The sequence below is a fragment of the Alligator mississippiensis genome, chromosome 13 (genome assembly GCF_030867095.1).
Source record: "Alligator mississippiensis isolate rAllMis1 chromosome 13, rAllMis1, whole genome shotgun sequence".
Lineage (NCBI taxonomy): Eukaryota > Metazoa > Chordata > Crocodylia > Alligatoridae > Alligator > Alligator mississippiensis.
In genome coordinates, this window is record NC_081836.1 from 2,185,024 (window position 1) to 2,211,386 (window position 26,363).

Genomic DNA, 26,363 nt, shown 5'->3' on the forward strand with positions numbered 1-26,363 from the left:
CGGGCAGACCCCATTCCCACCTCTGCCCGTCCTCCACCGAGCCCCGCGTTCCCTCCTGGCCCCGCTGGTGCCCTCCGTCCCAGCCCGCAAGCTCCAGCTGTGCCCCAGGCCTGGCTCCGGCGGGGGTCTGGGGGCTGCAGCCGGAGCCTCTCCCCGCCCACACAGCCTGTACTCGGTAACAATGGGCAGCTTTGTACCGCCTTTCCTCGGGCTCCTGCAAAACCACAGGCTGCTTCGGAGGCTCCTTGGCCTGTGCTGGGAGCCGGGCGTCCGGCATGGGAGCGTGCCCGTCTGGGGTGTGGAGGGGCTCGTCTGTCTCCGGGGCACTGTAGTCACTGGTGTGGGAGCAAGGCACGGGCATGGAGCTCATGGGCCATGGCGGGGGGCTGAGAGGCAGGAAGAAGATAGGTAGCAGTATGTGCTGGCAGGCAGTGGTTGCATCCAGAGATGTGCCTGGCTAGATAGCATCGCTGGGTCCCCATTGCCCCTGGTCCAGCTGTCTGAAACCTCCCTGCCCCTTGACACGCATCGTCTCCTGGCTGCATCTTGCCCGGTTTGTGGGGAGTTATCCCCTGCCACCTCCACCAGGGCTATCGAGCGAGCACCTCTGATTTGGGAGAGGCTGGTCCCTTGCTGGTGCCCTGTGCCGCTCCTCCATCCACTTGTACAGACCATGTCTGCGGCCCTGCCTGCGGCTGCCATGCAGTCGGGGACTGTTCGCATGGAGCTCGCTGCGTCCCTGTGTGCAGGCAGGGCTGCCCGGAGCTCTGCATTGCAGGGCTGGGGGGAGCATGTGGTGGTACGAGGTGGGGATGGTTTTGGGGTATGTGCCAGGATTGCATCTATGGTGCATGCAGCCTCCTCAAACCCCTTTGAGCTCCCTTCCTGGGCTTTCCCTCCAGGCTCACCGACCTGCCCACACAGGGCCTGCCCAGCTCTGCCTCGACTTGTTCTCCGGCTTCGGCCAGTGTAGCCGGTGGTGGCCACATCCGTCCGGCTGTGGCGCGAGGGGCTGGGCATAGAGGTGCGGGTTGGGCGGACAGGGCAGAGGAAATGAGGTGGGGGAGGCCGGATTGTAAACATGGCTCTAAATATACCGCAGGATCGAGTGACTCCGCTGTAGTATTTATACAGTATAGGAATCTCCTTGCAGCTGGCTGGGCCGGGGCCAGGGCAGGGCCTGTGCAGGGCTGTGCGGGGGGGTTGCAGTGCCGCACACGTGCCCAGCACCTCTCTGCTCTCATCGGAGCCGCCGAGTCCCTGGGACGAGGAGGGGCTCTGGATGTGGGAGCTTCTGGGTGCCTGGCACAGCTCAGACCAGGCCATCCCTCTGCCCTGGGGCCGGCACCGGTTCCTCCAAAGCCACCCCTGGCTTTGCTAGCTGTGTCCCCATCCAGGCAGCTGCTTGCTGAGGGCCAGGGCTGTGCAGCCGGGCGGCTTCAGCTGGTGGTCCCCTGAGGGCAGCTCCAAGCCTGTGTCCCCCCACCACGTTGCCTCCCATCCCGCGTCTCTTGTGGGGGTCCCATCAGTGTGGGCCTCTGCCCTGCTGGCGTTGCTCCATCTCCAGCTGGGATCAGAGCCCACGAGTCCTTCCTGCCATGCCAGGCGGCCTCTGGAGACCAGGACAGCCCCGTCCGCACCTCCAGCACTGCAGCAAGGGGGTTGAGTCTCAGGCCTCTTATCCCTGGGGGTCTGTCGACAGGGCACCTCCTCCACAGAGGCACCTTCATCCCTGAGCCCTGCCTCTTGTGCTCATCGATGATTCATCAGAGGGGAACCATGCACGGTGCAGCCCCAGCAACCTGCTCCCCTGCTCTCCGGTGCCTCCCCAGGCAGGAAGAGGGGGGCAAATTCTGCACTGGTGGCTGTCGGGGACTAGCTGTCCCGGCTTAACTCTGAGTGACTTTTTGCAAGCCGCGGCCCAGGGTCAGTGCTGAGGGTGGGGGTTCTCCACCTCATTAGACTCGAAGCCCCCATGGGAAAATGCCAGCTCTCTGCTTTCACTTGTTTCTTGACTACCGAAAAGCAATAGAGCAGTTCTCCTGTTGCAAAGAGCTCCTCAAGACCCCAGCAGACCAGGCTGTTTTGGACCCTCTGGATCCCTACATGGGGTTTATCTTGGGGTGTGCACGCCTAACTGCAAATCCTCGAGCGGTCAGGCTGGAGGGGACCTCCATAGGTCCCCTTGTCCAGCCCCTGGTATGGCGCGGCACCCTGAAAAGCCTCTCGCACCACCCTGGTTGAGAAACACTGGTCTAAGGGTCCCAGGGCCAGGAGCCTGGGCTTCAGTGCCAGCCGGTCCTGGTTCAGGAAAGAAGTGGGGAGTGAAGGCATCTGGTGGTGGCTGCAGCTCTTTGCTAAGTGCCAAGTTCAGGACCGTGTCCGATGGGTGCCCAAACATGTACCCGCCTCCTCCCTCGGCCTGCTCACCTCTTCTTCCTCTGTCCCACTCCCTCTCTCGCGCTGACAATGCCTGAGAAATATGCCTGGAACTCGGTCTGTAGGAGCCGAGATATTTTCCCAATGAGGCAGGTTGCCCGTGCTCGGTTTCAAACCGCCCGTCAACTGCTGCTTCGAGGAGCTGGGGCCGAGGCGAGGGCTCGGGGCTCCCGGCCTGGCCCGGGGCTGCCTGGCACTCGCTGTCTTGCATGTGCTTTTGCCCTGGGTCTGCGACCCCAGCCCCGCAGGAGGGCCCGGAGCTGAGCCGCAGACACGCGGGAAGAAGGCTGGTGGTGGTGATGTCACTGCGGGGATTGTGTGACATGGTGATGTCATGGCTGCAGCTGATGTCACGCTGGGTGAGCAGAGGGGCTGTTGCCTGGGGAGCGATTGCAGCGCTGTTTGGATGAGAGCTGTGGCACGTGGCCCCCGGGACGTCCAGCTGGGATGTCCTGACACAGTCCAGCCTCTTTGCCTTGCTTTGGTCGCTCCTTCGCCCCATCCAGCCCCGATCTCAACCTTTTTCCATGCTGCTGTTCCCTGGAGCCTCCCACCGGGCCCGTGGCCCAGACCCGCATCAAAGCAGAGCGCTTTCTGCCTGGAGCTGGCCTGTGGCTTTTCCACGAGCCTGGGATGTGGCCACGGGTCCCGCTCTGTCCGGATAGCTGTACGCTGTGCCTGCCCCGTGATATCCCTGGCACGGCAGTCGGGCCTGGTCCAAAGCAGTCCAAGGCTTCCCTGCCTGCTTGGGAAAGGAGTGGAGCAGCTGTCTGGAGGTTGCTTTTCCCCCTGGCCATGAGAGCGGGCACCCCTTGCTCCCTGGCACACAGCAGGGGCCAGCGGGTGCTCCTCTCCACCAGCCATTCCCATCGCTCAGCCCCTGGGATCCTCTGGCCAAACTCTTCCACACAGCCAGCAAGCCCCTTCCCAGGAAAAAGAGCAGCAGAAAATGCTAATCGTGCCATAAAAGCAAGGTAAAAGGTGAGCTGAGCAAACAAATGAAGGTAGCATTTTGGAAGACTGGCAGGGACCTGCATGAACACAGGTGCTATTCCCAAACCCTCCCAAAGAGATGCCCTCCACCTGCTTCGGGAAAACCTCCAGTGAAGGAGAGTCCACAGCTTCCTGTTGTCCCCTGCTCTGACACCCGGGACGTTTTTCCTGAAGCTCGGTCTGAATCAGCTCTGCTGCAGTGCAAGTCCAGTGCTTCGTGCCCTGGCCTCTGTGGAAAGGAGAGCCGTCGTCCTCCTCCTTGACGTGAATTGTACCCTTTCAGGGTTTTCCGGCAATGCAAAGGATGGGGAAAATGGTTTTGAAGTGAACGGGGTGTTTTAGGGGTAGGCTGACAGGGTTTGTTTTTAGGGTGTGTTGGTTGGCTCCTGACCTTGAAAGTGGAAATGGAGGTAAATTTCTACGTGCAGGATCACTGCAGAAGGGACGCAGGAGACGTTACCTGACAACACGTTCAGTGCGAATTCCCAATTCGCTGCAGCGACCTGAATGGATGTTTGATGGAATAAAAGTTTAGTCTGAAAATGCTGCCGCTGTCCAGCCGCATGGGCGTGGTGGTGCAAATGTGTTAATTTTGCAGCCTTTGATGAGACAGATGGGGCGCTGAATCCAAGAGTCCTAGAAAATACAGGTGGAAGGGAGCTCAGGAGGTTTCATCTAGTCCAGCCCTCTGCTCCAAGCAGGACCAGCCCCAAATACATCATCCCAGCCAAGGCTTTGTCTAGCTGGGTCTTCAAAACCTCCAAGGATGGAGACTGCACCGCCACGGAGAGCAGAGAGGAGCAGAGCCGTTGTTCCCAGCTGCTGCCAACTGGTGCTGGGACCCGCGCAGGGCTGGTCCTTGCTGACAACTACCCCAGGCTTGTGGAAGAAGGGAACGAAGAGGCATGCTTTGTGGTGGGGCCACGAGTGCTTTGGGATGTAGCAGGAGCTTAGACCTGTGTCTGGGCCCCTGTGTTTCGAGAGCTGCTGCTTCGTGCCTGTCTCGGGTCTCGCAGCGATAGGGCCAGAGCCCGGAGCAGCTGGGACGGAGCATGAAGAACCTGATCCGAATTGTGAAGTCAGCATGAACCAGAGCAACTCCTCTGAAGTCTCCCTGTGCCTCTGTCCTGGGTCATCCCCGCGGACGCTGAGCACTTTGGAAGCGCAGCCCGGCTTGGGCCCTTGGCACGGTGCTGCTAGGACCCTGGAGGCGGAAGACCCATTACCCAGCTTCCCCGTGGAGAAACGATTAGTACAATTAATACATTAATCCCCTTGAACAGCTGCTTCACATTGCACAGGAGCTCGCGCCTGGACTCTGACGCCTGCCACCTCCATTGGGTGTAAACGTGCTGCGACCTCCCGGGGAGTCGCCCCGGACTTGACACCCGCGCCAAGGGGAGCAGAATCTGGCCTGAATGGGCAGTAAAGCCTCGTCTCTCTGGGCTGGTGCCAGGAGTTTGCAGAGTTTGGCTGTACTGGCTCCAGTGCTGGGGGATGCATGGGAACTAGCCCAGCAACCACCCGTCTGCTCTTGCATTGCATTTCCTCTCGCCTTCTGACCCCCGCTCTTCCCTGCATGGTCCCCGATTGCTTGTGCTGGAACGGGTTAAGCGGCCAAGCCCAGCGCGCCTTCCTTCCTGGCTGGTGGGGCAGGGGAAAGGTCACGGAGAGGAATGTTTGATAAGGTGGTTGGGATGTGGGGCTCTCGCGCCTGTGCACGGTGCTTGGGCCTGAGCTCGGGGCCGGGGGCCAGGAATCGGGTCAAACTGCAGAACTGCGGGAGCCGGCGGGGCTGGTTTTCCGGGCACCGTGACTGGAGGTGTCTGTCGCTTCTGCTGACGGTGCCTGAGCGTGGGCCGAGGCCCCGACACCCCGGGAATCCCGACTGTGCTGCTGCAGGGGGTTTTGTGCCCCTGGCCACGAATCCTTGATCCCACCTGTGACCACTTGGCACTTACACCCCTGCTCCTCCTCTGCCTGCGGCCCCTGCACCCCTCGCACGTGCAGGCCAGGTGTGTTGTGCCCAGAGCTCGTCTTTGGCGTCTCCCTGCTATAAAGCAGGGCTGCCACAAGGTACCAGCGAGCACGTCTCGCTTCCTGCCTTTTCCGTGGCCCGTCGTGGCCCTGGGGACACTGACACTGCTTCTGCTTCGGGTGCTTTCGTGGCTTTCCGGCTGCTGGGTGTGGGGCATCCTGCTCGGTCTGTGGGTCCCTGTCTCTGCTGAGGGAGGACGGAGCTGACTTAGGCTCATGCCGGTTGAGGGTCTCTGACCACTACCCCCCCGAAGCCATTTCGTGTCTCTCCCAAAGCACACCTGTGTGGCCTTACGAGGACTGATGCTCTGATGACAGCCCCCGGATGCTAATGAGCATGGTGTCCTGCTAATGAGCTTCCTCCGCACTCTTCATTAGACGGGAAGGAGGTCCGTGTATAGCCACAGACTCAAGAGCCAGTGATGGACAGCGCTCAATGGGAAAAAATAGGCCAAGGTAGTTCCCCCGGCGCCGGAGCCAGTTCTGGTTTCAAAGGAATTAGTTTTGGCCATCCCAGCAGTTTAAGACAGACTACCACATTTATGATGCTACACGGATATATGAGTTTAAGGAGCTTTACTGTTAGCAATATTAGTAGCTCTGAGCTCAAACTGTATTGGCTGTAGCTGTGTCTGTAGTGGCACTTTATATATGTCGCTTGTACGTTCACATTAGTGTTTTCCTGGCCAAGGCAGTCAGGATGGATGCCCTCCTGCATAAAGTATAGTGGCGGGGGCAGGATGGGGTTGGGGTGGCACGAGGCAGAGTGAATAGCAATGTAGGGAGACAACCCCAGAGCCCTGGCGCCCGGGCTCCCGTTCGGACTCCCACCCCGAGTGCTGTCGGGGAGCCCGGCTGGCTTTTCTGGGGACAGTCTGACAGGTCCGTGCACCTGGGAATGGTGTTGGGCAGGGCAGGAGGTCCTGGGCAGGACAAGCGGGTCTTGCCTGTGCCCTGAGCAGTGTTCAGGGTTGCTGCTGAGTCCTGCCACCCTCCGACCTCCCCTTCAGAGCCAGCACGCTGTCACAGTCACGGTCACGCTGTCCGTGGGGCGTGCATCTGGACTGCAAGCAACCAAGCAGCAGGGCCTGGTCCTTTTAGAGCTCCCCTGGCTGGATCCAGCCTGATGAGCACCCTCTTCCACCAGGATCCTGTTGCCCCGGATGCTGCCTAAGCCTTCCCATTGCTGCGGGTAGGTCAAGTCGAGGCCTGGGCATGTGGGCTCCGGGGTGCTGGTCCCAGGTCTAGACTGGAAGTGTTATCTAGTGGTGAGAGCGGGTGGGCTGGGAGTCGGGGCATCCTGCTCCTGCTGCTGAAGAGAAACTTTGCAGAAGTGGGAGGGTTGGCCCTGCCTCCCTCGAGCGTCCCTCCCGCGGCCCCACTTTGCATCTCTCTCGGAGCCTGGGCGCAGCGTGAGCCCCTTTCCTGTCGCCAGAGCGCCCGGGGAGCACAGGCTGTTTATTTTGATCGCGTTGGAGGTTTTTTCCCTTCTCCGAGCTCGCTCAAAATAGCAGAGAGAGAAGGGAGCCATGGATAAATTAGGTAATGTTGCTCCCGGAGGAATGCATTCAGCTTTGGGCCAAAGCCTGAGGCAGAGAATAGCCACGGCGAAGGGCTGAGGAAACCGCCCCGGAGCAGTGGGGAGTGTGGCTGGGGGTGGTTTGGGGCCGGGGGCAGGTCCCAGCCTGCTCGCTGCAGAGCCCGCGTGGAGGTGGCGGGTCCGGCGACCCAAGCTGCCGTGAGTGGTTCGAGGGTTGGGGTCTGCTCCCAGCCTCCAGCTCAGCCCAGGCCATTGGGAGCTTGCTTCAAATGTGTGAGAAGTCGGGTGTGAGGCCATGCTGCTGGGAGAAGGGTTAGGGTTAGGGTCAGGCCTTGCGCCATGTCAGTCTCCCGCTGGATGGAGCCCTGGTGCTGTCTAAGCAGCGCCTGTTCCTGCCCAACGAGGCCAAGTCGCCTTGAAATCATCTCCCACTTGTGTGCCCCCACCTGCACGGGCAGCCCGGGAGATGTTGCACAGGCACCATCAGCCCACAGGGCTGCCCTCCATGCCAGGGTGGCTCACGTTGCCCTTTCACGCCCGTTTTGCATGCATGGGTGCATCATGCAGATGCTTTCTCTGGGCGCCAGGCAGGGTTCGTTCCACCCGGTGGGTGAATGCATGCCAAGCTGCACCTGTCCTGGTCAGCGGCTCCCAGCCCAGGCCTCTTGTCCAGAGCCGCTGACTCACGCTGCGCCGAAAACCATCCCTTTCAGCTGCAAAGCAGTTTCCAGGTCAGAGGTTTCTGTCTTTCTCATCCTATTGTTTCTCTGCCACTAAGGAGACTGGACTGACACGAGCAGCACTGTCCCATGGCTCTCCAGGCTTGCAGGGCTGAAGGAAACCCCAGGAGCGGCTCGGGCACCGTGCATATACATGCTAGGTAACCTCTGGAGTGGACAGCAGCTGGTTACCAGCTACTGCAGGATTGGGACCCGGTCAGCACAGATGCTGCGAAGGGATGTAGCACCGGGGACCTCAGCGGAGTCACTGACCTCACGCTGCCAGTGGCTCTCGGGGGATTTGCTTGCTGAATGCGACACATGCACAGCTCCCGGGAGCCCGGGTTATGTGCTGAAGGCAGTATCACTTGGCCGACGGCTCGTGATCGATAAGATGGGGCGGTTTCCCTTTTCCGGCATTTCTCGACGAGCTGGGTATCGTAGCCAACGTGCAGCCGGCATGAGCGGCGCGCTCCGTTCCTCCGCGTGGCTTCTTGTTTTCGGTAATGAAGGTGTTCGTTTTTGCAGGCGTTGGGATATCTGATTGGAAACACCTGGCTTGTTGCACTGGGTAAATCTCTCTTCATTAGCTAAACCCTCGGGCTGGATGGCGGGGCAGGGTAGTACGGGACCAAGTCAGTGCTGGCGCTGCCAGCTCTATGGCCCGGGTTGATTTCCCATCTGCGATGAGCCCTTGGCTTTCGTTGTCTGCTCGTTAGCATTTCAAGCCAGCGCCATGGCACTTTTTCTCCGTGGTTCTTCTCCTGCATGGGATGAGGTCCCCATCAGCATCTACAAAGCTGCTTCACTGTAAACCTTGGTTTCAAACTCTCCTTGAGACCCACCGGGGTCTGTCCCGGGGTGGAGACCACCACCCATCACGCTGGGCAGGGAGATCTGTTGGATGGCAGAGGGGAGACTGACACTGCCAAGTTTCTGCCATGTGCCAAGGGATTGCTAACATGCTATAAATATTGACATGCTATATATAAGGCCGTGGCAGCATGAACCGCGCAGACAATGCCAGACGGACCTCGCCCTGTTGATGTTAAGTGCTGTTTTGAGATTATAAGGGCTGAGCAAACACCGCAAAGCCCATTTCGGCCAAGCACTGAAGCACACTGAAATCCAGCCCTGCCCAGCAAAGCATCAAAGCACTTGCTCAATCAAGGCCTCTCCCAAACAGGGGCCGACTGCTGCATGGGACCTGCACGGGGGCTGCTCACGGCAAAATAAACCGCGCGGCTGCTGGGCTTGGGAGGCCGCAGAGAGCTCCTGGGGCAGGGCCGTGGCTGGTGCCCGGCAGAGAGACCGAGCGCCTAGGACAGTGATTCCTAGCCAGGGTGCCATGCACAAACACGATTCAGAAGATGAACCCGGAGATTTTAAATCAAAACCCATAGTTGTGGTCTTCCTGAGCTCTTTGCAACAGAAAACCGTCCGTATTATTTTTCTATCGGGATAAAAAGAGTGCAAGCTACAGAGCTGGGATTTTCCAAGGGGTGCCCTGAGTCTGAAAAGATGGAGAGCCACCAGGAAAAGCAGGATGCCCGTGCAGCTTTGATGCGGCTCCTTTCGGCATATGCATTTCGCTTTGCTCAGGGACCCTTAGGCAGTGCCTCGGGCCTGTCTTTTGAGCAGTATTTCTGTCGTGTTGACCTCAGAGCCATTTAATAGCCGTGGGTCTGTACCGCGGCACTGACACTTGAGCTGGGAATCGGGCTGTCTAGACGTATCTACTCAGGCCAGTGTTGCTAACCCCTTCCTTTGTATTGCGAGCCTCCCAACAGTTGGCTTTCTTCGTGAAGCCCCAACTGCTGGAGTCATGTGAAGAAGTCCCGTTTGCTGACACCTCCCAAGCACCGCAACGCAGGAGGCAAGTCTGCTCCAGACCCCAGCCTGCCACACCGAATGTCCCTAAATCATCCGCAGAGCAAGTGCACGCTTTGGGGTGGATGAGGCAAGGGCTTGGCAGGGAGAGCCGGGTAAAAATGGTCTGTGATCCCATGAGACTAAGCCGTAGTGCATATGCACAAGGGACCCAATTAAGGTGGCATTTCTGACCTCTGAGATCATAACCTGCCTATTCTTCCCCAGTTGCTTTTCTTTCCTTGGATGCAATGAATCTATAGTTTCCTTATGAAACAGGGAGTTTTTCAGGAGCATGGAAATGACCTAGATTAAGCCCTGCACAGCCGTTGGAGGCCTGTTGTTTCCTCCCTAGCCAGTCATTTGGTACAGGAAAAATAAATACTTTTAATGAAAAACAAGAACAACAGAAAATCTGCAAACTGGAGGATTTTTGAGCCTGTTCCAGAGTGAGCTTTAATGTGCAGATGTTTCCCCCTTCCTTCCCCCCCACAACTCCCAGCCCTACAAAGTCACCCTGGAATGAGATTATCAAGCAGGACTTTTTCCAGCTCATTCATCACCAGAGCAGTGATGGGGCCCACGTCAAGTTCATGGCTCTGGTGCCAGAGTGCAGCGTAGCTGCCTTGAGCCTTCCCGGAGCTGGACCGGCTCCGCGGGCTCCAGAGGCCAAGAGCGGTTGAAGGCCCTGGTGCTGCAGAGTCGGCGCGGAGGGGAGGCCTGCGCCGCGTGCAGCTCCGCTGGCTGCAGCAGGGCACGTTTCGCCACGTCCCAGCACCCGGCTGGAGCTGGACTGACCCGAGGATGCCCCAGCTGGCAGCAGCTGTGCAAGGGGGTTGGGGGCCGTGCGGGGGCTGGATGAAGTCATCTTTTCCCCCAGAACCGCGGTTACGGATGTCAGTCCCTTTCCTCCCACCGCAGCACAGCCGTTGCCCGTTCCCACCCGTGGGCTAGATCCTGTCGGCGGGAGGAGGGCGGTGCTGTGGCAGCTCCGTGGGTGCCTGCAGCCCTGGGGGCACCGGTGCCATCCTTGGTGCCTGCTGCGTCTCGGGGGTGGCTTCCCCTTTGCTTGGGTCTTCCAGTGCTCGCCCATCCGCTTGGGGTGCCGCTTGCTATGGCTGCTGAGGGCTGAGCTGGAGGTCTTTTACCAGGGCCAAGTAGTTTTCCTCCCCGGGCACGCCGTGGTGCCATTCCCACACCCGTGGCATCGGAGCAGCCTGCTTTCTTTTTCCTTGTTTTCTTCGGTGAAAGGGAGATTAGTGGTTGTTGTGACTGGGGTCAGTGGGCGCTCTGCCATGCTCTGGGAGCTGGTATCTGGGTGTCAAGCATTTGCTGTCTACACTTGGCTACGCCCGTGGCCCTGGCACCCTGCCTGACAGCCCAGGCCATGTCTGGCATCCCCTGATAACAAAGGAGATGATATCGCACCTTCACCACCTTTCGCGGCTGTGCTAAGTGCTTGGTGGGGACCCAATCCTGATGCCTCTTGGTGGGTGCTCAGCCCCACTGCCAGGATGGGGCCTGCTGCACAGCGCTCGCTGCTGTACGCTGTATCAGCGTGTGCAAAGGGTCCTTTCCATTCTTGCTACTGTAGGAAACACCTTTCATGCAATGGAAATCCGCTGGCCTTGGAGGACAATGCTGCAGCTGGGGGCAGTTGGCTCACGGGTGGGATCACTATTAATAACCCGGGATATTATTTCTGGCTGATCGGGGCGGTGGCGATGGAGAGGTGCCGCTGGTTTTGTTCCTGTGCATTGAATAGTGTCAGCGTCTTCTGGTGCCTGCAGAGACACTCTTCCTTCCTCCTGGGAAATAACCTTAAAGGGCTTGGAAAGGACCTGGTTCAGTCTGCTGGACGGGGTGGGTTTTCTGTGCAGGTTTCCCACAAATACTCAATAAGGCAGTGGACCGAAGGAAACCTATCCCCTGTGTCATAGCCCATAGCATACCTCGGAGACTCCCCCTCACCGTTTCCCCATGGCAAGAAGAACAGATCATCTCTAGGCACGAATCCAGAAGAGCTTGTCTCTGAGCGCGCTGGGTTTCCCCAGAAGCAGTGTGCACCGGGCATGCACGTGCTCAGCGGAGGGACTGAGTCTCTCCGGGCCGCGCTTGCCCCGTGTCATTGGCAGCTATTAAAAAAACCCACCTCAAAACGAAGACTGGCAAGACGAGCGCAGCAGCACTCAGGTGTCGCCCCGTCCCATGTAGGATAATATCCCCTGGGTAAAGGGGAGCATGCCCCTGGCTCATGCAAAGCGCCAACACGATGCCAGCGGCAGAGAGATGTGAGTGCCGGTCATCTTGAGCAAATCTGAGACGATGATCGTGTCATTAGGAGCTTGAGCAATAGGAGGCCGCTTCCTTGGCCAAGCGAGGAGAGGTCGCGGCTCCGGGGATGCTGCCGTTATGCTGCCAGCGGTCAGCCTCGCCAAGGCACGCAGCCCTACCTAACCTCCTCGCACCCTTTCCTCTCGGGCTGGGATTTCTGGGGTCAGCCCAGATGCCTGGGGGTCCCGTCCCGGCAACATGCACAGGGCTAGGGGCTAGCTCCTGCAACCACAGGCCTTCCTCAGGCTCTGGCACATCCGAAGGGGCCGGGTTGGCAAATGGAAAGAATTAAAAGTGACGGAGAGCAACAGAAGCAAAGCGCGGCCCCTTTCTCCTCTCTCTTCAATTGCTTGCAGCTTCGTTTCCGCGCGTAGCAGCAACTTTCTTCCAACGCCTCGATGCTGCCTGTCCTTGAGAGGGGAGTTAGACCTTTCACGAGCAAACGTGGAAAAATAAACACAGATCTGGGCCACAAACAAACAGGGCTGGGATTTCCTGCTTGCACCATGCAAGGACGGGCCCTGGAATGAAGGGTGCAACCCAAACCTGGGGGAAGGCGAAGGGATGGGGTGAGCTCAGAGGCTGCAGGGGGTGCGACTGCAGCCCCCTGGGTCCATCTGTGCCCACCCCAGCTGGTCTGCCAGCCCCTGTGCCCACTGTCACAGATTCATAGATGTTAGGGTCGGAAGGGACCTCTATAGATCATCGAGTCCGACCCCCTGCATAGGCAGGAAAGAGTGCTGGGTTTAGATGACCCCAGCTAGATGACTATCTATCTGTCGCTGCCCCGTGTCTGGGTTTGGGGATGCCGTGAGCAGGGCTTGCTCTGCCCCAGGTGTTTTGGTGCGGTACTGGCCCCAAAAACCCCTTAGTGCCAGTTCCTTTGCAACCCGCCTTTGTCTGTGCCTGAAGACAGCGGTGCAGAAACCGTTCTGCAGAGGGGGCTGGGATGGCGTCACCCCCAGACCCCTGCAAGGGGCAGTAGGATCTGGCCTTCCAGAGGCAGGCGGGCCAGAAATGCAGAGGGGGCTGCCGCTTGTGTCTCCAGGCCCCGCAGCCCCTTCCCAGGGTTGGCGTCCTCCTGCGGGCTGTGCTGACAGCTGGGTCGGATGCCCGAGGCTGCAGCTATGAAGGCGGAGGGGAAGCCGGGTTCTCCGGGTCGACAAGCCCTGCCTGAGCTGCCCCGGCCCGGCGAGGTCCTGCGGCCGCAGCCCGGGCGCAGCCAGGCTGGAGCGGACAGGATGTCCCGGGGTCCGGATTCCGCGGTGGAGCCGATAGGGTGACCGCTGCAATGCACCGCTTCCGGTAACCTGAGTCCGCATGAGGCAGCTTTTTTCCCTCGGTGCCTGTCTCTTCGGCTGTCCCGGCTCTGCCCGGGCCGGCTCCTTCCCACCCCCACCCCCGGTGACAGGTGTGCAAGCACTGTACGAAGCCGGCAGCTCGTGACGCCCACGGCGCCGGCCTCCGCAGCCCGCCATGCATGCTGCAGATTCCTGGCAGAGGGCAGATGGATTCCCCATTGAGGCCCACGGGCTTTGGTCCTGGGAGGCACTGGGCCCCACCGTTCCCAGTGGCTTTAAGGCCAGCAGCTGTGGTCTCGGTAGCAGCTGCTGGGCACCCGGCAGGGTCAGGCCCGGTTGCATCTTCTCTCCTCCTAGGGAGAGGCGTGGGCAGGCCTGACGGCCAACGCCCGGGGTGCGGCTGGAGGCTTTGCCTGGAGCGCAGAGGTCCTGCAACTTGGAGGCGAGGCATCCTGTCTGTGTCCTACCCCTTCCACGCCAGGGGTGACACAGCAGGCACGGCGCTTCAGGGGTTAACCCCCATGCTGCCAGGGCAGGGACCGAGCCCCCCCCCCCGGGGTGTTGCACAGCCGCCCAGACCTGCTTGCAAGCGTGGGAGCGTGTGGGGCAAGCCAAGGGTACCCCCTGCTGCATGACGGCTGATGGGGGATCTCTGGGGGCACCTAAGGACACCGCTCCTGGAGAGCTGCACTCGCCCTGGCGCGGGGGCATGGTGCGGAGATCCGGCATGCCAAGCAGGGCTCTGCAGCGTGGCACAGGGATGGGGGGAGCGTCTCCGTCTCATGCCGATCTCGTCGTGCACGCACGCCGGAGCCCCGCACACGCCCTCCCCGGCCGCCACCAGGGAAGCGGTGACTCACCCGCACAAAGAGCCGTGTGTGTGTCCGCAGCCAGGCCTTGCCACGGCCCCCCCCCAGCCCTGGGGGGATGGGAGCGGGCAGGCCCCGGGATCACCCCCGCCTTCCCATGCTGCCCCGTCCCCCTGCCCAGCTGGGCATGTGCCTGGATTTGGCTGTGAGGTCTGGCTGGGGGGGCGAGAGCACTGTGGGTTCATCCCCTTCCCCAGGGGCTGCCCTGCTGCCTTCCCCTAGCCCCGGGGAGGAGCTGCGGCCCCCGTGCGCCGTGTGGGGGCACTTGGGGGGCATCGTGCGGCCGGGAGCGGTGCATGGGTTTTCCCCGGGAGTCGGGGCCGCCCCCCCAGCATTGCACCTGGGGGCGAGGCAGGAGCCGCTGTTCCCGAGTGACAGATGAGCCGTGAAACCGAGCCCTGACAGAAATGGAAGCAAGTCGCCCTCCGGGCCCAGGCGGGGAAGGCTAAATGGGGAACGGCTCCGCTGTCCCTGCGAACGGCACCGCGGGACGCAGCAGGGCCGTGCCTGCCCTCTGCTCCCCAGGCTGGTCCTGCATGGGTACGGGTCTCCCTGCCCCGCGGGGCACGGACCCCGCTGCCGGAGGATCGCAGCCTCCAGGTGCTGCCTGCTAGCAGTGCTGTCCTGGAGCAGGGGCCCCTTGGAAAGGTCCAGCCCCTGCGCTCTGTAGGGCGGTCTTTCCCTTGCTGGGCGGTGGCAGCGGGGCTCTGGCCGCATGGCTAGGTTGTAATGCACGGTGCAGGGAGGCAGAGACCTGGCTTTCTTTCCGTCTGTGCCCCTAGCCTGCAGGGTGACTGGAGGAGTGTATCCTGCCCCGTGCCTCAGTTGCCCCCTCTGTATGTGGGGCTTGTGGACTCCCACCCGAGGCACGGGGAACCTCCTGCGTGTATGCAAGTGGATCCTGCTTGTTTCGGTACTGGGTGCCCCCTCCAAGCCTGGGAGCCGCACGGCCCCGGGGCCCAGATCCACCGAGCCCTTGGAGCCCCCATTCCCGACATGCCCAGGGTAGAGGGCAGTGCTGGGGCCTGGGTTTCTCCCAGCAGTGCCAGGGCTCGAGAGCCGGAGGCTGGCCAGGCTCTGTCTCTGCCAGTCCAGCCCAGTCCCTTTCCCCACCGCACTGGGTGAGGCTGGCCCCAGCAGGCGGGCAGGCAGGGATCTGCAGCGCAGGGCCGCTACCCTGGCAGGCAGGCAGGCGTGCTGGGTGGGAGAGGCAGCGGCGTTTCGGAGGCTGGGTTTACCCCAAAGCCTGGATCTGGACGCGCTCGGGCTCTGGGATCTGGATGCAGCAAAGCCGCAGCTCCTAGCACAGCCATAGTCCCTGCCCTCCCGACCTTCTGGGGAAGGGGAATCGCCTCCGAACGTGTCCTACCATCGCCTCCAAATCTGCCCCAGCATCGTCTCCAAGTTTGCCCTATCATTGCCTGCTTTCAGCTGCCCACAACGCAGGGGCAGGAACTTTCCTCCCCTTTGCCCCATTGCTCATGGCTGGCCCGGCCTGGCAGGCTGGAGGGGTCCAGGAGGCGCCCGCCACATGCTGGCTGGGTATTTTTGGCCGGGGCCAGCAGGGAGCCGGGTTATTTTGAGGAAAGCTTGGGCCGATCCGTTTTCATCGGCGCTGACCTGTGACCCCAACTCCCCCTGCTCCCAAAACAGCAGCGTGCGTGACTCAGAGGAGCAGAATAGGCCCATGCCGAATATCCCCCCCTGTATGGGCAGAGCTGTGCCGCCTGGCATGCCCGCCTTCGTGGGCCTCTCCCACCCAGAGGCTGGCACGGACCAGAGCCCACAGCAGTGAAGGTGGCCGTGCCCACGGCACCAGGTCTGGAGCATCATCTCCTGGCAGGATAGCGGCATCCCCATCCTGTTCCCCTTCCCCCTGGGGCACTCGATACCATCGCTTCCCCTGGGCTGGGACCCTTTGGTGCCAGTGCTGTCACAAAGGGATGCCCTCCCTTCTGCAAACCTGAGGTTCATGGGGGACGGGCATGCAGCCCAGCCTGGCAGGATGACCAGAGCAGAGCCTGTGGCTCCGGCAGGGATGCTTCAGGGAATGGTCTCCCAGCTCTGGGGAAGCTGGTGAGAGAGAGCCCGTTAAGGCAGGGGACATGAGAGTCGCAGGGGCACAAGAAGGCCACCCATGGTGGTAAAGAGGTCTGATGCGCCAGCAGAGCTTGGGGTGCACGGGGCAGGTGCAGCATGGCATGCAGATGCAGGCCTGGACTGAGGGGCACTGTCGGGCCGTGCCTGGGCAACCTCAGCCTGGAGCTGCAGGCAGGGAACGAGGCCATCCAGCCAAGCTAGGGCATGGGCATCCCAGGTCTGGAATATCAGGGACGGGCTGCAGACCGAGACCAGGGGGCACCGGCAGAGATGGGCAGCCCAGGACTGCATTAGCAGGAGCGGGTTGCAGGTTGGCACTGGTGGAGATATGCACAGGGGTGGCCTGTCGCTGCACGAGGGAGCTCTGTAACAGCGACCCTCGGCCCGTGGCTGGAACGTGCACGTGGGCTGATGGACGCCTGGAGCGAAGGGCGGGCGTCCTGGTCCTGCACAGGCTGGAGGAGAGTTTGAGCTGCAGGTTGTTAACGTGAAGCCATTTGTAGCTGGTCACCTGTTGTGCGGCTGTTGCTCCCAGGGAGAGGCAGTTGGGTGTGTTAGCTCAAGTCAGTCAGAAGACGGGGTAGAGATGCACCTTATAGACTAACTGAATCAGATATAAAGAGAGACAAGCTTTGGTGTCCCTGAGCTCACTTCAGCAGGTGCTGTCGTTTGGCAGCGTTAGTCGTGGTCTTCATTGGGGAATAGTTGTGATCTGCTCCTGCCATTGCCAAAGAGAATCAGTGCCACGGACTTCGGTTCAAGCCAGCTGGGACAGTCGTGCATGAAACACACCCTGCTCGCGGCTTGGGGAGCAGAGGAAGATCCTTCTCCAAGGGCAGCTTGGATGGGCGTAAGAGCTGGGGGTACGGAGCTGTTGCATGGCTGCCTCCAGTGCGGGAGTCCCCTCCGAGACAGGCGGGGGCTGAAATCCGCCTTGTTTTCTGCTCGATAAGAATCGCGTGTTGCGTGGACAGCGCGAGATTTATGGTGCCCCAAGCAGTGCATTTCCCCGCTTTCCTGCGCTCCGGGTGTGTGCAGGGCAGATAAGGAGGCTCATTGTCACGTGGCAGCAGGAACGAGGTTTCGCTCGAGTCTCTGGAGCAGTCAGGCAGGGGGATGCTTTTCCAGCCGATGGGCAGCTTGGCCAGAGCGGGCTGCCCTTGCAGGGCAGAGGCACGGCAGGGTTGGCGTGTGCCGCCACGCGTGGCCAGGAAGAGTAGAGGTGGACCGTGGGTCGCTGCATCTGCTGATCCTTGCTGGTCCTGTGCAAAGGTGCAAGGTGCCCGGGAAGAGGTGGCTGAACTGCCAGTGCAAATCGAGCCCCAGCCCCGTCGGGTGACAGCATCCTCCCTTGGCCTGTGAGGAGGTGCCAGGGGGTGACCGCAGGGCAGGGGGGCCTGGCTGAGCAGCTGGGCACAGGGGTTGAGGTCCCACTGACCGGGAAAACCCTCTGGGAATCCTGCCCGGGCTCAGGTCACAGCCGAGGGCAGCACATAGCTGCGCTGCTCAGCACCCCTGCCTCGTGCCCAGGTACGCGGCCTTCTGGGGCTGCACTGGGTGGGAGGGGAAGGGGAAGGGGGCATTTTGCAGAAGAAATGTGTGTGATGGGGAATGGGTCTGATCTGGGGAGCGTGTGCACAGCGGGGGTGTGCTCTGGGCCTGCACGTACTAGGGGGTGTGCATCGGCGTGCCTAGCAGGGTGTTCTCCGGGGCTGCACGTACTGGGGTCTGTGCATGTAGCCGCATGTAGCGGGACGTGCTCCGAGGCTGTGTGCACGGGGCGTGTGCCCAGCGGGGCGTGCTCTGAGGCTGTGTGCCCATGCGAGGCTGTGCCTGGGCTGCCTCCGGGCAGTCTGGAGCCGGTGTCTCACTCCTGCCCCGGCTGGGAGCTCCCAGGGGCCTGGCCCTGCCTTGAGCTGTGAATAGCCCCAGCAGCCTCCTTGTTCCCCCTGCTTGCTGGGGGGTCTCACAGGGAGCGGCAGGGAGGTCAGGTTGGAAGGCACTTGCCTAGGTCATCTAGCAATACTCTGCCCCGGGCTGACCCAGTGGCCTGGCTGCCTCTTCTCCAGTCTCGCCCCAGGCTGGGGCTCCAGAGTCGGCTCTTTCATCCGCCCCCCCACCAGCCGGTTAAACACAGCCCAGGAATGTCCCGTACCGTAAATATTTCCTGGCTGCAGGGCAGGACCGAGCCGCACACTGGGGCGTGTGTGTGCACGCGCACCGCCAGCAACGTGGGCTCCCGCAGGCGTGCCGTACCTGTGCGCGTCTGCCCGTGGCTGCGGGCCAGCCCGCGCCCCAGCCCGTACAGCTCCTTTGTGCCTGCTGCCAGGGGAGCGGCGCAGCGCCGGGGCAGGAGGGTCCGGCTTGTGCTGGGGGGCGTTTTCCAGCCATGAGCTGCCTCCGCTTAGGCCCTTCTCTGGGATCCTTATCACTATTAGCTGTCCCTTCTGCACAGCCCTGTTGCTATCAACTCTTGCCCCCTGGCTGCATCTCGGCCCCGTGGTATGCCAGGCTCCGCACCAGGGCTCCCTGGCCATCAGTACCATCACTCCCATCACCCCTGGCTCATTGCACGGCTTCCACCGGATCCCCCCAGCCCAAATTTCAGCAGGAGAAGCAAGAGGCCTCTGTTATTTTGCTGCTCTTTGAAGCCTGGGAGGAATGACATCCACCCAGCCAGGCCCTGCGTGGTGGAGGGGGTGCTAGGCAGACGGCATCCCTGATTGCAAACTCAGCCGGGCTCATTAGCGTGAGTCAGCGCCCGGTGCAGACAGGGGAAGGAGCCGGGACTGATAGGGCCCCTGGGGTGGGAGCGCGGCCCGGCCCAGCCCGGCTGGCTGGTACCCCCGGCCGGCTCGAGTGGAGCTGTATTTTCCGGCCGCCGGTGGCTGCATGATCTCATTCTTTGTCTCGAGCAGCTCCTGGGTTTTTCCCCACTCTGGTGCTCAGGTGGGAGGCGCTGGGAGGGAGAGGGGCTGCCGGCTGCCCATGCGGGGCCTGGAGATGCAGCCTCTTCCCACCGCCCCACATCTCCTCGCTGTCGGGGGCAGTGGGGGAGGCGCCGGGGGCCTGAGCCTGGTCGCGCCCCAGCCGGGCTGCGCGGGACCTCGGCTCCTAGCCGTCTGGGAAAGGACAGGCGGGGGCACGGGGCAGACCGGGCGCTGCACGGTGCCCGAGAGGCCATGGCTCCAGCCCGCAGCACCGCGTCTTGCAGCTCGCTGTGCTCTGGGGGCCGTGCCCGAGCCAATAACACTAAGGGGGTATCCAACCCGTGGCACCCAAGGGACCCTTCACCAACCAGTAGCATGCAAGGGACCCACAACCCCAATCGGTAGCACCCAAGAGTTTGTCACCAACCAATAGCATTTGAGGGACCTAGACCCCCAACCAATAGCACCCTAGAGGTTGTCACCAATCAATAACATCGTACACCACCAACCAAAAGCACTGTAGAGGTTATGGCACCGACCAATAGTGTCTGAGGGACCCACACCCCCAGCCAATAGCACTCTAGAGCTTATTTCACCAATCAATAGCATTTGCAGGACCCATCCCCACAACCAATGGCACCTAAGACACCCTTGTCCCAGCCGCCAGCTCCTCGGGGGCTACCCCCAACCAAAGCCACACCCCAGCCCGTAGTGCGGGAGGGGGTCACGCTGTCCCCGCTGATCGTGCCCAAAGACCCCAGCCGGCCCTCCTCCCGGCCCTGGGTAGCTAATTAGCCTTCTCCTTCCCATGCACTCGCCGGTCCTCATCAGCTTTGATGGGTTATGTCAGTGGTGGGCTGCCATAGCCAAGATGAGTCGCTCACCCAGTGCCTTGGTGGAGCAGGATTTGAATCCAGATCTCCCATGCCCCCAAGTAGCGTCAGACCCCTGGGACCCATATCAGAGCCCCTAGGAAGTGTGGAGTGGCCAGGCCAGGCCAGGTGCCCAGCACTGGGTCACTGCTGCTGCCAGCCTCTTATCTGGGGCCTGCTGCAATGGGGCAGATGCCCCGTTCGGTGGGAGTTCGGGCTGGACCCGACCCCTTGCCTCATCGCATTAAATGCCAGGCCTCACTGCAGATGACCCAGCAGGCTGGGTGCATATTGGGCTGGCAGGGGCCAAATGCCTCGAAGCGCCGGGTGGTGACATAGCCGGCAGGGCAGGGCTGCTATTCAGACGCTCCCCCTTGGGGCAGTGGGCCGGGGGGCTCCAGAGCGGGCTGTGCCAGGGCGTGGGGGCTCCAGCTGCTTTCCCACAGATTGCATGAGGGGGAGGGGAGGCCGGGGCTGGAGGTGCTGCTGGCTGCAGCTGGCGGGGAAGGCTCCACGGCACCAGGAGGAAGCCGAAGCCTTGGATGCATTCCCTCCTTGCGGCTCCATCACCTCCGGCAGGCAAGGTCACGAGGGGTTTTGCTCTTTCTACTCTTCAGGGATGAATGCGCCTGTGTCTGATACCAACCGGGGGCTGGGAGCGAGGTCTCGTGTCACAAGCCCTCTGCCCCGCGTGGACCAGCTCAAGTGCATCCCTGCCAGCCAGCCAGATAGGGACCCTTGGGGAGAGGTGTGGAGCAACCCAGCTGGGAGAAACCTGGTCTCGTGGGGGTTATTGGTGGCTGGCTCTGGACAGCCAGCCCATACGACCATCCTGCTAGGCTCTGGGTCTTGGTGACGCCTCGTGGCAGAGCTGTGTCCCCGACTGCCCCCTTGGTGCCCGGGCTGGGGGTACGGCCGGCGTGGGCCGTGCTGCCCTCCACTTCATGCTGCGCTTGGCTCTGGAGACGTGAAACATGCTCTTGGCCCTCGCAGCCATGACCCCTGCTTGATGCAAAGGGCAGCGTTATGTCCGTGGGTGATTCAAGGCCACGGCCTTCATCCTGGACCAGTTTGCAGGAGGGAGCGGGGCATCCTGGCTGGGCAGTCCCGGGCAGTCCTGTCTAGCTGAGGACGTTCAGAGCTGGCTGTGCCCAGACCCCGCAGGCATGCTGCGGTGCTCAGGACTAGTCAGGGGTGTGAGGCACCCTAGCACAGGCTTGGGGACTCTGGCAGCCCCTGTTACACGTTTAGATAGAAGAGGAGCTGCCAGTGCCCTGCAGCACAGTTGCTTTGGTGTGGTCAGGGCTGTGGCCCCTCGCAAACTACCATACAGGTACCATACTGCCTGGTTGGGGTCCACGAGCCCTATCCTGGCCTGCCTGAAGACTGTGAGCCCCAGAGCTTTGGCTGGGGGTCCTGGAGCCTGGGCCAAGCCTAGGCGGAGCATCCCCCTCGCTGTGATGCCGTCTCCAGACCAGCTCCCTGGCCGTGCCTGCGTGCTATTTGCGGCAGGCTGGTGGCAGGGCTCCCCGGTGCCTTTCCATGGGCAGCATCGTTTCACCCCAGGAGCGGTGCCCAGCTGGCGGGGGGCAGCCTCGGGGGTGGATCTGGGCTCCTGGCTCCCGGCGTGTGTGCAGCGTAGCCGTGCCGGGGGCCGAGGGTGCATGGAGCCTGGCACGGTGCCACGCTGGCATTTGCAGACTGCATAGCTCGCCAGCTCCGGTTTCCCCTCGGGCTTTTCACGCCCATTCAGGCAGCCCGGGTTGATTAAATACCTTTTATGTTTCTGTCCCTTCCCTTTGTCCCGACGCTGATCACCCTGCCATAATAAGCCCGATGTGTTTGCACAGGAAAGTGCTGCTCTGACGAATTCCTGCCTCGTCGCGGTCTGATGCACCAGCCCCTGCACTGCCCGTGGGGACGGGGCGCAGGGCCAGCTCCCAGCCGGTGCCGGGAGGGGAGCCCCACACGGGCCTCCGGGCGGCTGGGTGGGAATAGGGTGCAGGGAGGCTCTAACTGAGGGAGAGGACAGGAGCCACCCCTTCCTTGCCCCTCAGAGCAGGAGAGCCGGAGGGGCATGGCCCTGTCTGCATGCGGGCCAGACCCCTTTGCCCTTCCCCGCTGATCCCCTCTGGGTCTCCCCCACAGCCAGAACAGGGAGCAGCACTGAGGCTGTCCAGATCAGGCCATTGCCATCCCTCCCCCGGGGCCAACGGAGTTGCTCTGTGCATGGACACACACCTGGAAATGCAGCCACCTCTGGGGTGGAGCCACTTGGGACCCCAGGCAGGCGCAGGGGCCGGGCTTGTTGCAGTACAGGGAACCCAGAGTGTCAGGGCACGCCTGGACGGCTGGGGGAAGCCCTGCTGGGGTCTGGATAGCTACAGATACCTTGGAGCTCGGGGCGAAGTTTATCTTGGGAGGTGGCCGGAGAGGGGTACCCTGCGCAGACGGGGCTGGTCGCATGCCCTGGAGGCCAGGGGCCCGATGCGCGAGTGCTCTCGGTGCATTGACACAGGAGGGTTCAAAGGGGGGAAAGCAGCTGACTCGTGCCCTTTGTGCTGCAGGAGCTGGGCATTTCCCCCAGCCCATGCCTGGTTGTCTGGCAGAGGGGAGTGGGCTCTTAACCCAACTGTAACTCCCATGTCCAACGAACACTTGGGAGAAAAGCAGTCTCTGTGAAAGGCGGAGGCACAAAGTAGCCCCTCCATCACCGGCCAGAGAAACAAGCAGGAAAGTGGACCAGCTCTGAGGTCTCCTGCATGCAACACCCTGATGGGGTGGGAAGGGGCTGGGTTTCTCTGAGCTGGGGTAGGGGTGGGAACAGAGAGAGCCCCATGTCCTCTCAGAGTGGCTTGGGAGGGGGAGGCCATGCTGGCACCAGGAACTGTGCAGCATGTCCGTGTGTTTGCATGCATGTGTGTATTGGTGCACACGTATGTGCATGTGCATCCACTCCCTCTGGGCTCAGTGCAGCCATCCGCATGGATCCTCTGGCTCCCAAAGGGCTGGGACCAAACCCTGCATCAGGAAAGGATTTGCCCCCTGCTGCCGGCCTCAATGCCCAGGCGAGCAGCTGCCCCAGGTGGGGGGAGCTCAGAGGCATTGGGGTGCCTGGGGCTGGGGCTGAAGATGCTCCATCCCTGGGTACGACCAGCTGTGCATCGTCCAGCTGTGGCTGGGGGGGGTTGGTCCCCCTGTCCTTGGCTTGCTCCACGAGCTGGCCCCAGTGCACGGGTCAGCTGCGAGTGTACAGCTCCAGCCCCAGAGGATTGCGGGGAAGCTACCGCCTCCTTCCTGCCTGCGCTGGCAGCTCGCGGCCGCGCTGACCCCATCTCCCCGGTTCCCAAGAATGCGAGGTGGGCGGCTGCGGGGAGATGAGCTCACTGCCGCTGCCCGTCTCCCCCAGGCCAGCCCAGCCGGGGATGACTTGACGGCTGAGTTATGCGGGGCAGGCCCTGGCCAGGAGCCGTGCTGCGAGCACCAGGCTGCGCTGGCAGGAGGGAGGCAGGCCAGGGAGGGGACGGGACCAGCTCTGGTGTCACTAGCCGGGCAGGCGGCACGCAGAGACCAATGCTAAGCACCGTGGACGTGGTGGAGCTGCTCACGTCGCAGCACCAGGGAAGCTCTGTTGTGCCCGGCTCTCCTCTTGCTCCGTCCAGCCTGGTTGGAAAAGACCCCCATCCCCATCCTCCCCTGCCACGAGTTGTTTCCCCCTCTCTGTGGTGTCCCATTGCAGCCGTGCCCTGTCCCAGCAGCTGGAGCTCCAGCCATGGGGCAGGGGGCCGTGGTTGTGACGGCTGTGCCCATGCAGTAAGCAGCGCACCCAGTGCCAAACCCCCAGACTGACGGGACAGTCTGAGCCAGGCTCGCACACTCGTCCCCTGAGCCCAGCCGGATGGCAGCTCTGCTTTCCAGCTGGGCTCCTGCAATGCCGGGGCTCAGGCTAGCTGCCCCCAGCCCCATGCAAGTGCCCCTCTCCCTTCCCGGCTGCTTTCCCCACTGGATGCCTCTTAGCACCGGTGCCTCCATCACATGCAAGGGAGAGATGGGAGATTCCTGCCTCCTGCTTGCCGTGCCCTGCTCCAAAGGCATAGGGCCCAACATCAGGCTATAAAAGGGCAGCTGCTGCCCTGGAGCCAGATACACGCATGCTTCATTGCAAGAGGCCATGCGTCTGCCGTGCTTCAGGGCTGAGACCTGCTTAGCAGCTGCTACCGCTGACCCTGGCCCCAACCTGCCCCTGCCCTGCAGTGTTATGGGGCCAGTGCAGCCAGTGCCCAGTGCAGATGCACGACTGGTGCAGGAAGGGGAGGCCTCACTGTGGCCCGAGGGAGGGTTTCCCTTGTCCTGCTGTGCTGGGGTCGCTGGGCACGGCGGCCGAGCTGCCCCCTCGAGGCTGCTCTGACCTGGGTGGCGAGGAGGAAAGTTGACACTCTCTGGACTTCTCTCCGGCAGGTGGCCCGTGCAGCCAGGACGCTGGATGATGCCTCCTTCCCCGAGGACACAGAGTCTGACCACGCGGGCAGGCGCAGGTGGAGCTACACCGACCTCTCTGACGACGAGGACCTGGTGGCGGATGAGGCCTCAGGAGGTAATGTCCCCGCGGGGACACTCGGCAGAGGAGAGCCCTCTACACCAGGGCACCGCCTGCCCGGGGAGAGGCCAGCGGCCCTCTCGCTGATGGAAATAGCAGAGGGAACGTGGGATGCATTTTCCACCCAACTCCACTCAGAGACGTTCCCCAAGGCCTCCGGGAACCTGGCTCGGCCCGTCAGCAAGCGGGAACAACAGCACACATCCCAGTGCCAGAAAGCATCATTGTGCCCCTTTATACACCCATGGCTCATCCGCACCTTGAGTACCATGCCCAGCTCTGGTCCCCGCACATCCCAAAGGGAGATGGGGAACTAGAGACGATCCAGAGATGGGCAACAAGACATGGGGGGGGGCCTCCATGTGAGGAGAGATGGAAGGGGCCTGTTCAGGAGGGACAGGATCAGGGTTTACAACGTACTAAATGGCAAAGAGAAGTCCCTTGGGATTTATGACGACCAGGATGAGAAGTCAGTGCGTGGAAGCAGCAGGCAGGCAGTTTAAAATAAGCACGAGGAAATTCATTTGTCACCCAGCGGGGAATTGAATTCAAGGGTGGAGCTTGTGGGCACCCCGCACAGAGGAAGCTGAGCGTGCCACCAGATTCACCAAGGGCTGGGACACGGGCTTGGAGGAAAGGGGCATCGGGAGCTGTGGACTAGGGGAGTGAGGCGCACGGCCTCTGCATCGTGCTGGAGGCTGCAAGGGAGAGGGGAAAAAACCCTGATCAGACCCAGTCCCGCTCCTTCTCAGCCCCCACTGTGTGATACCAGAGACCGGTCTGTGCTTTGACCCACTCCACGGCAACTCTCATACTCACAACGCACCAGGCTGGCCCAGCCCCTGCTCACGCCGCCCGTCTGCTTCCCTTTCAGACGGCAATGGCAGCGGGGAGAACGGCAGCGGGACTCCCTTCCCGAGCGCGCTGCCCTCCGTCACCATGCAGCCCGAAGTCACGTTCTTCCCCACAGGTAAGGGGCGAGCTACGAACGTGAACCCAGAGGCCACTTACGGAGGCAACGGGGCAGGCAGTGAGAGTATGGGGGCTGGTTCTGACTTCCCAAAGCGTGCCCAGCCTGAGCCATGGCCTCCACCGAGTGTCCTGGGATCCTGGCGAGGCCGAGCCCGTCCGGTCTGGCCACGGCCAGAGGCAGCATTGCTGTGGCCAGCATTCCTGAGGCTCCCGGCAGGGGCCCTGCCAGTCTGGGACCAGTGCCCGGTGCCTGCGGCCGTCTGGAGAGAACATCTCGGACTGGGCGGGAGGAGCCGTGTCCTCTGGAGAGCTGGCTGGGGCATGCACACCTGCCCAGGCACACGCCAGTGTCGGGGAATGCCTCTTGTGGGGCTGGGGCTGCACCTATGTACGCACTGCAGATGCTCATGGTTGCACCCGGGGCCTGGCCACGGGGCGGGCATCTCTGCCCTACTTAGCACCCAGCAGAGTAGGTCTTAGACGCCGGTTGCTGGGATGATGTCTGGAAGTGCATTGCCTGGCCTTGAACTTGAGCATTCAGTATGACCTAGCCCCATCCATGGGAGCTAGCCAGGGCAGCAGCTTGGGAAAGGCGGTGGGTGAAGCTGTGCCAGGGACAGATTCCCACACCGGCCGCCCCCACGCAGTACAGGCAGCGGGAGCTGCTCCAGCCACCAACGCTTCCTGCAAGCCATGGAGCTGGACCAGGCTGCACTCATTAGAGTCCCCAACCGTGTCCACGTCTTCTCTAGGGCCTGGGAGCAACGGGGAGGTGGGTCAGGATGCAGCAG

General features: G+C 61.9%; 1 protein-coding gene across 1 annotated transcript in view; it reads left to right on the top strand.

Moving 5' to 3' along the window:
* The window catches only part of HSPG2 (heparan sulfate proteoglycan 2), an 89,224-nt gene that overhangs the window by 757 nt on the left and 62,104 nt on the right, over positions 1 to 26,363 (top strand). The window contains exons 2-3 of the mRNA XM_059716716.1: positions 24,462 to 24,597; positions 25,475 to 25,570. Of these exons, the coding sequence (XP_059572699.1) occupies positions 24,462 to 24,597; positions 25,475 to 25,570 (232 nt within the window). The remainder of the gene's footprint in view (positions 1 to 24,461; positions 24,598 to 25,474; positions 25,571 to 26,363) is intronic.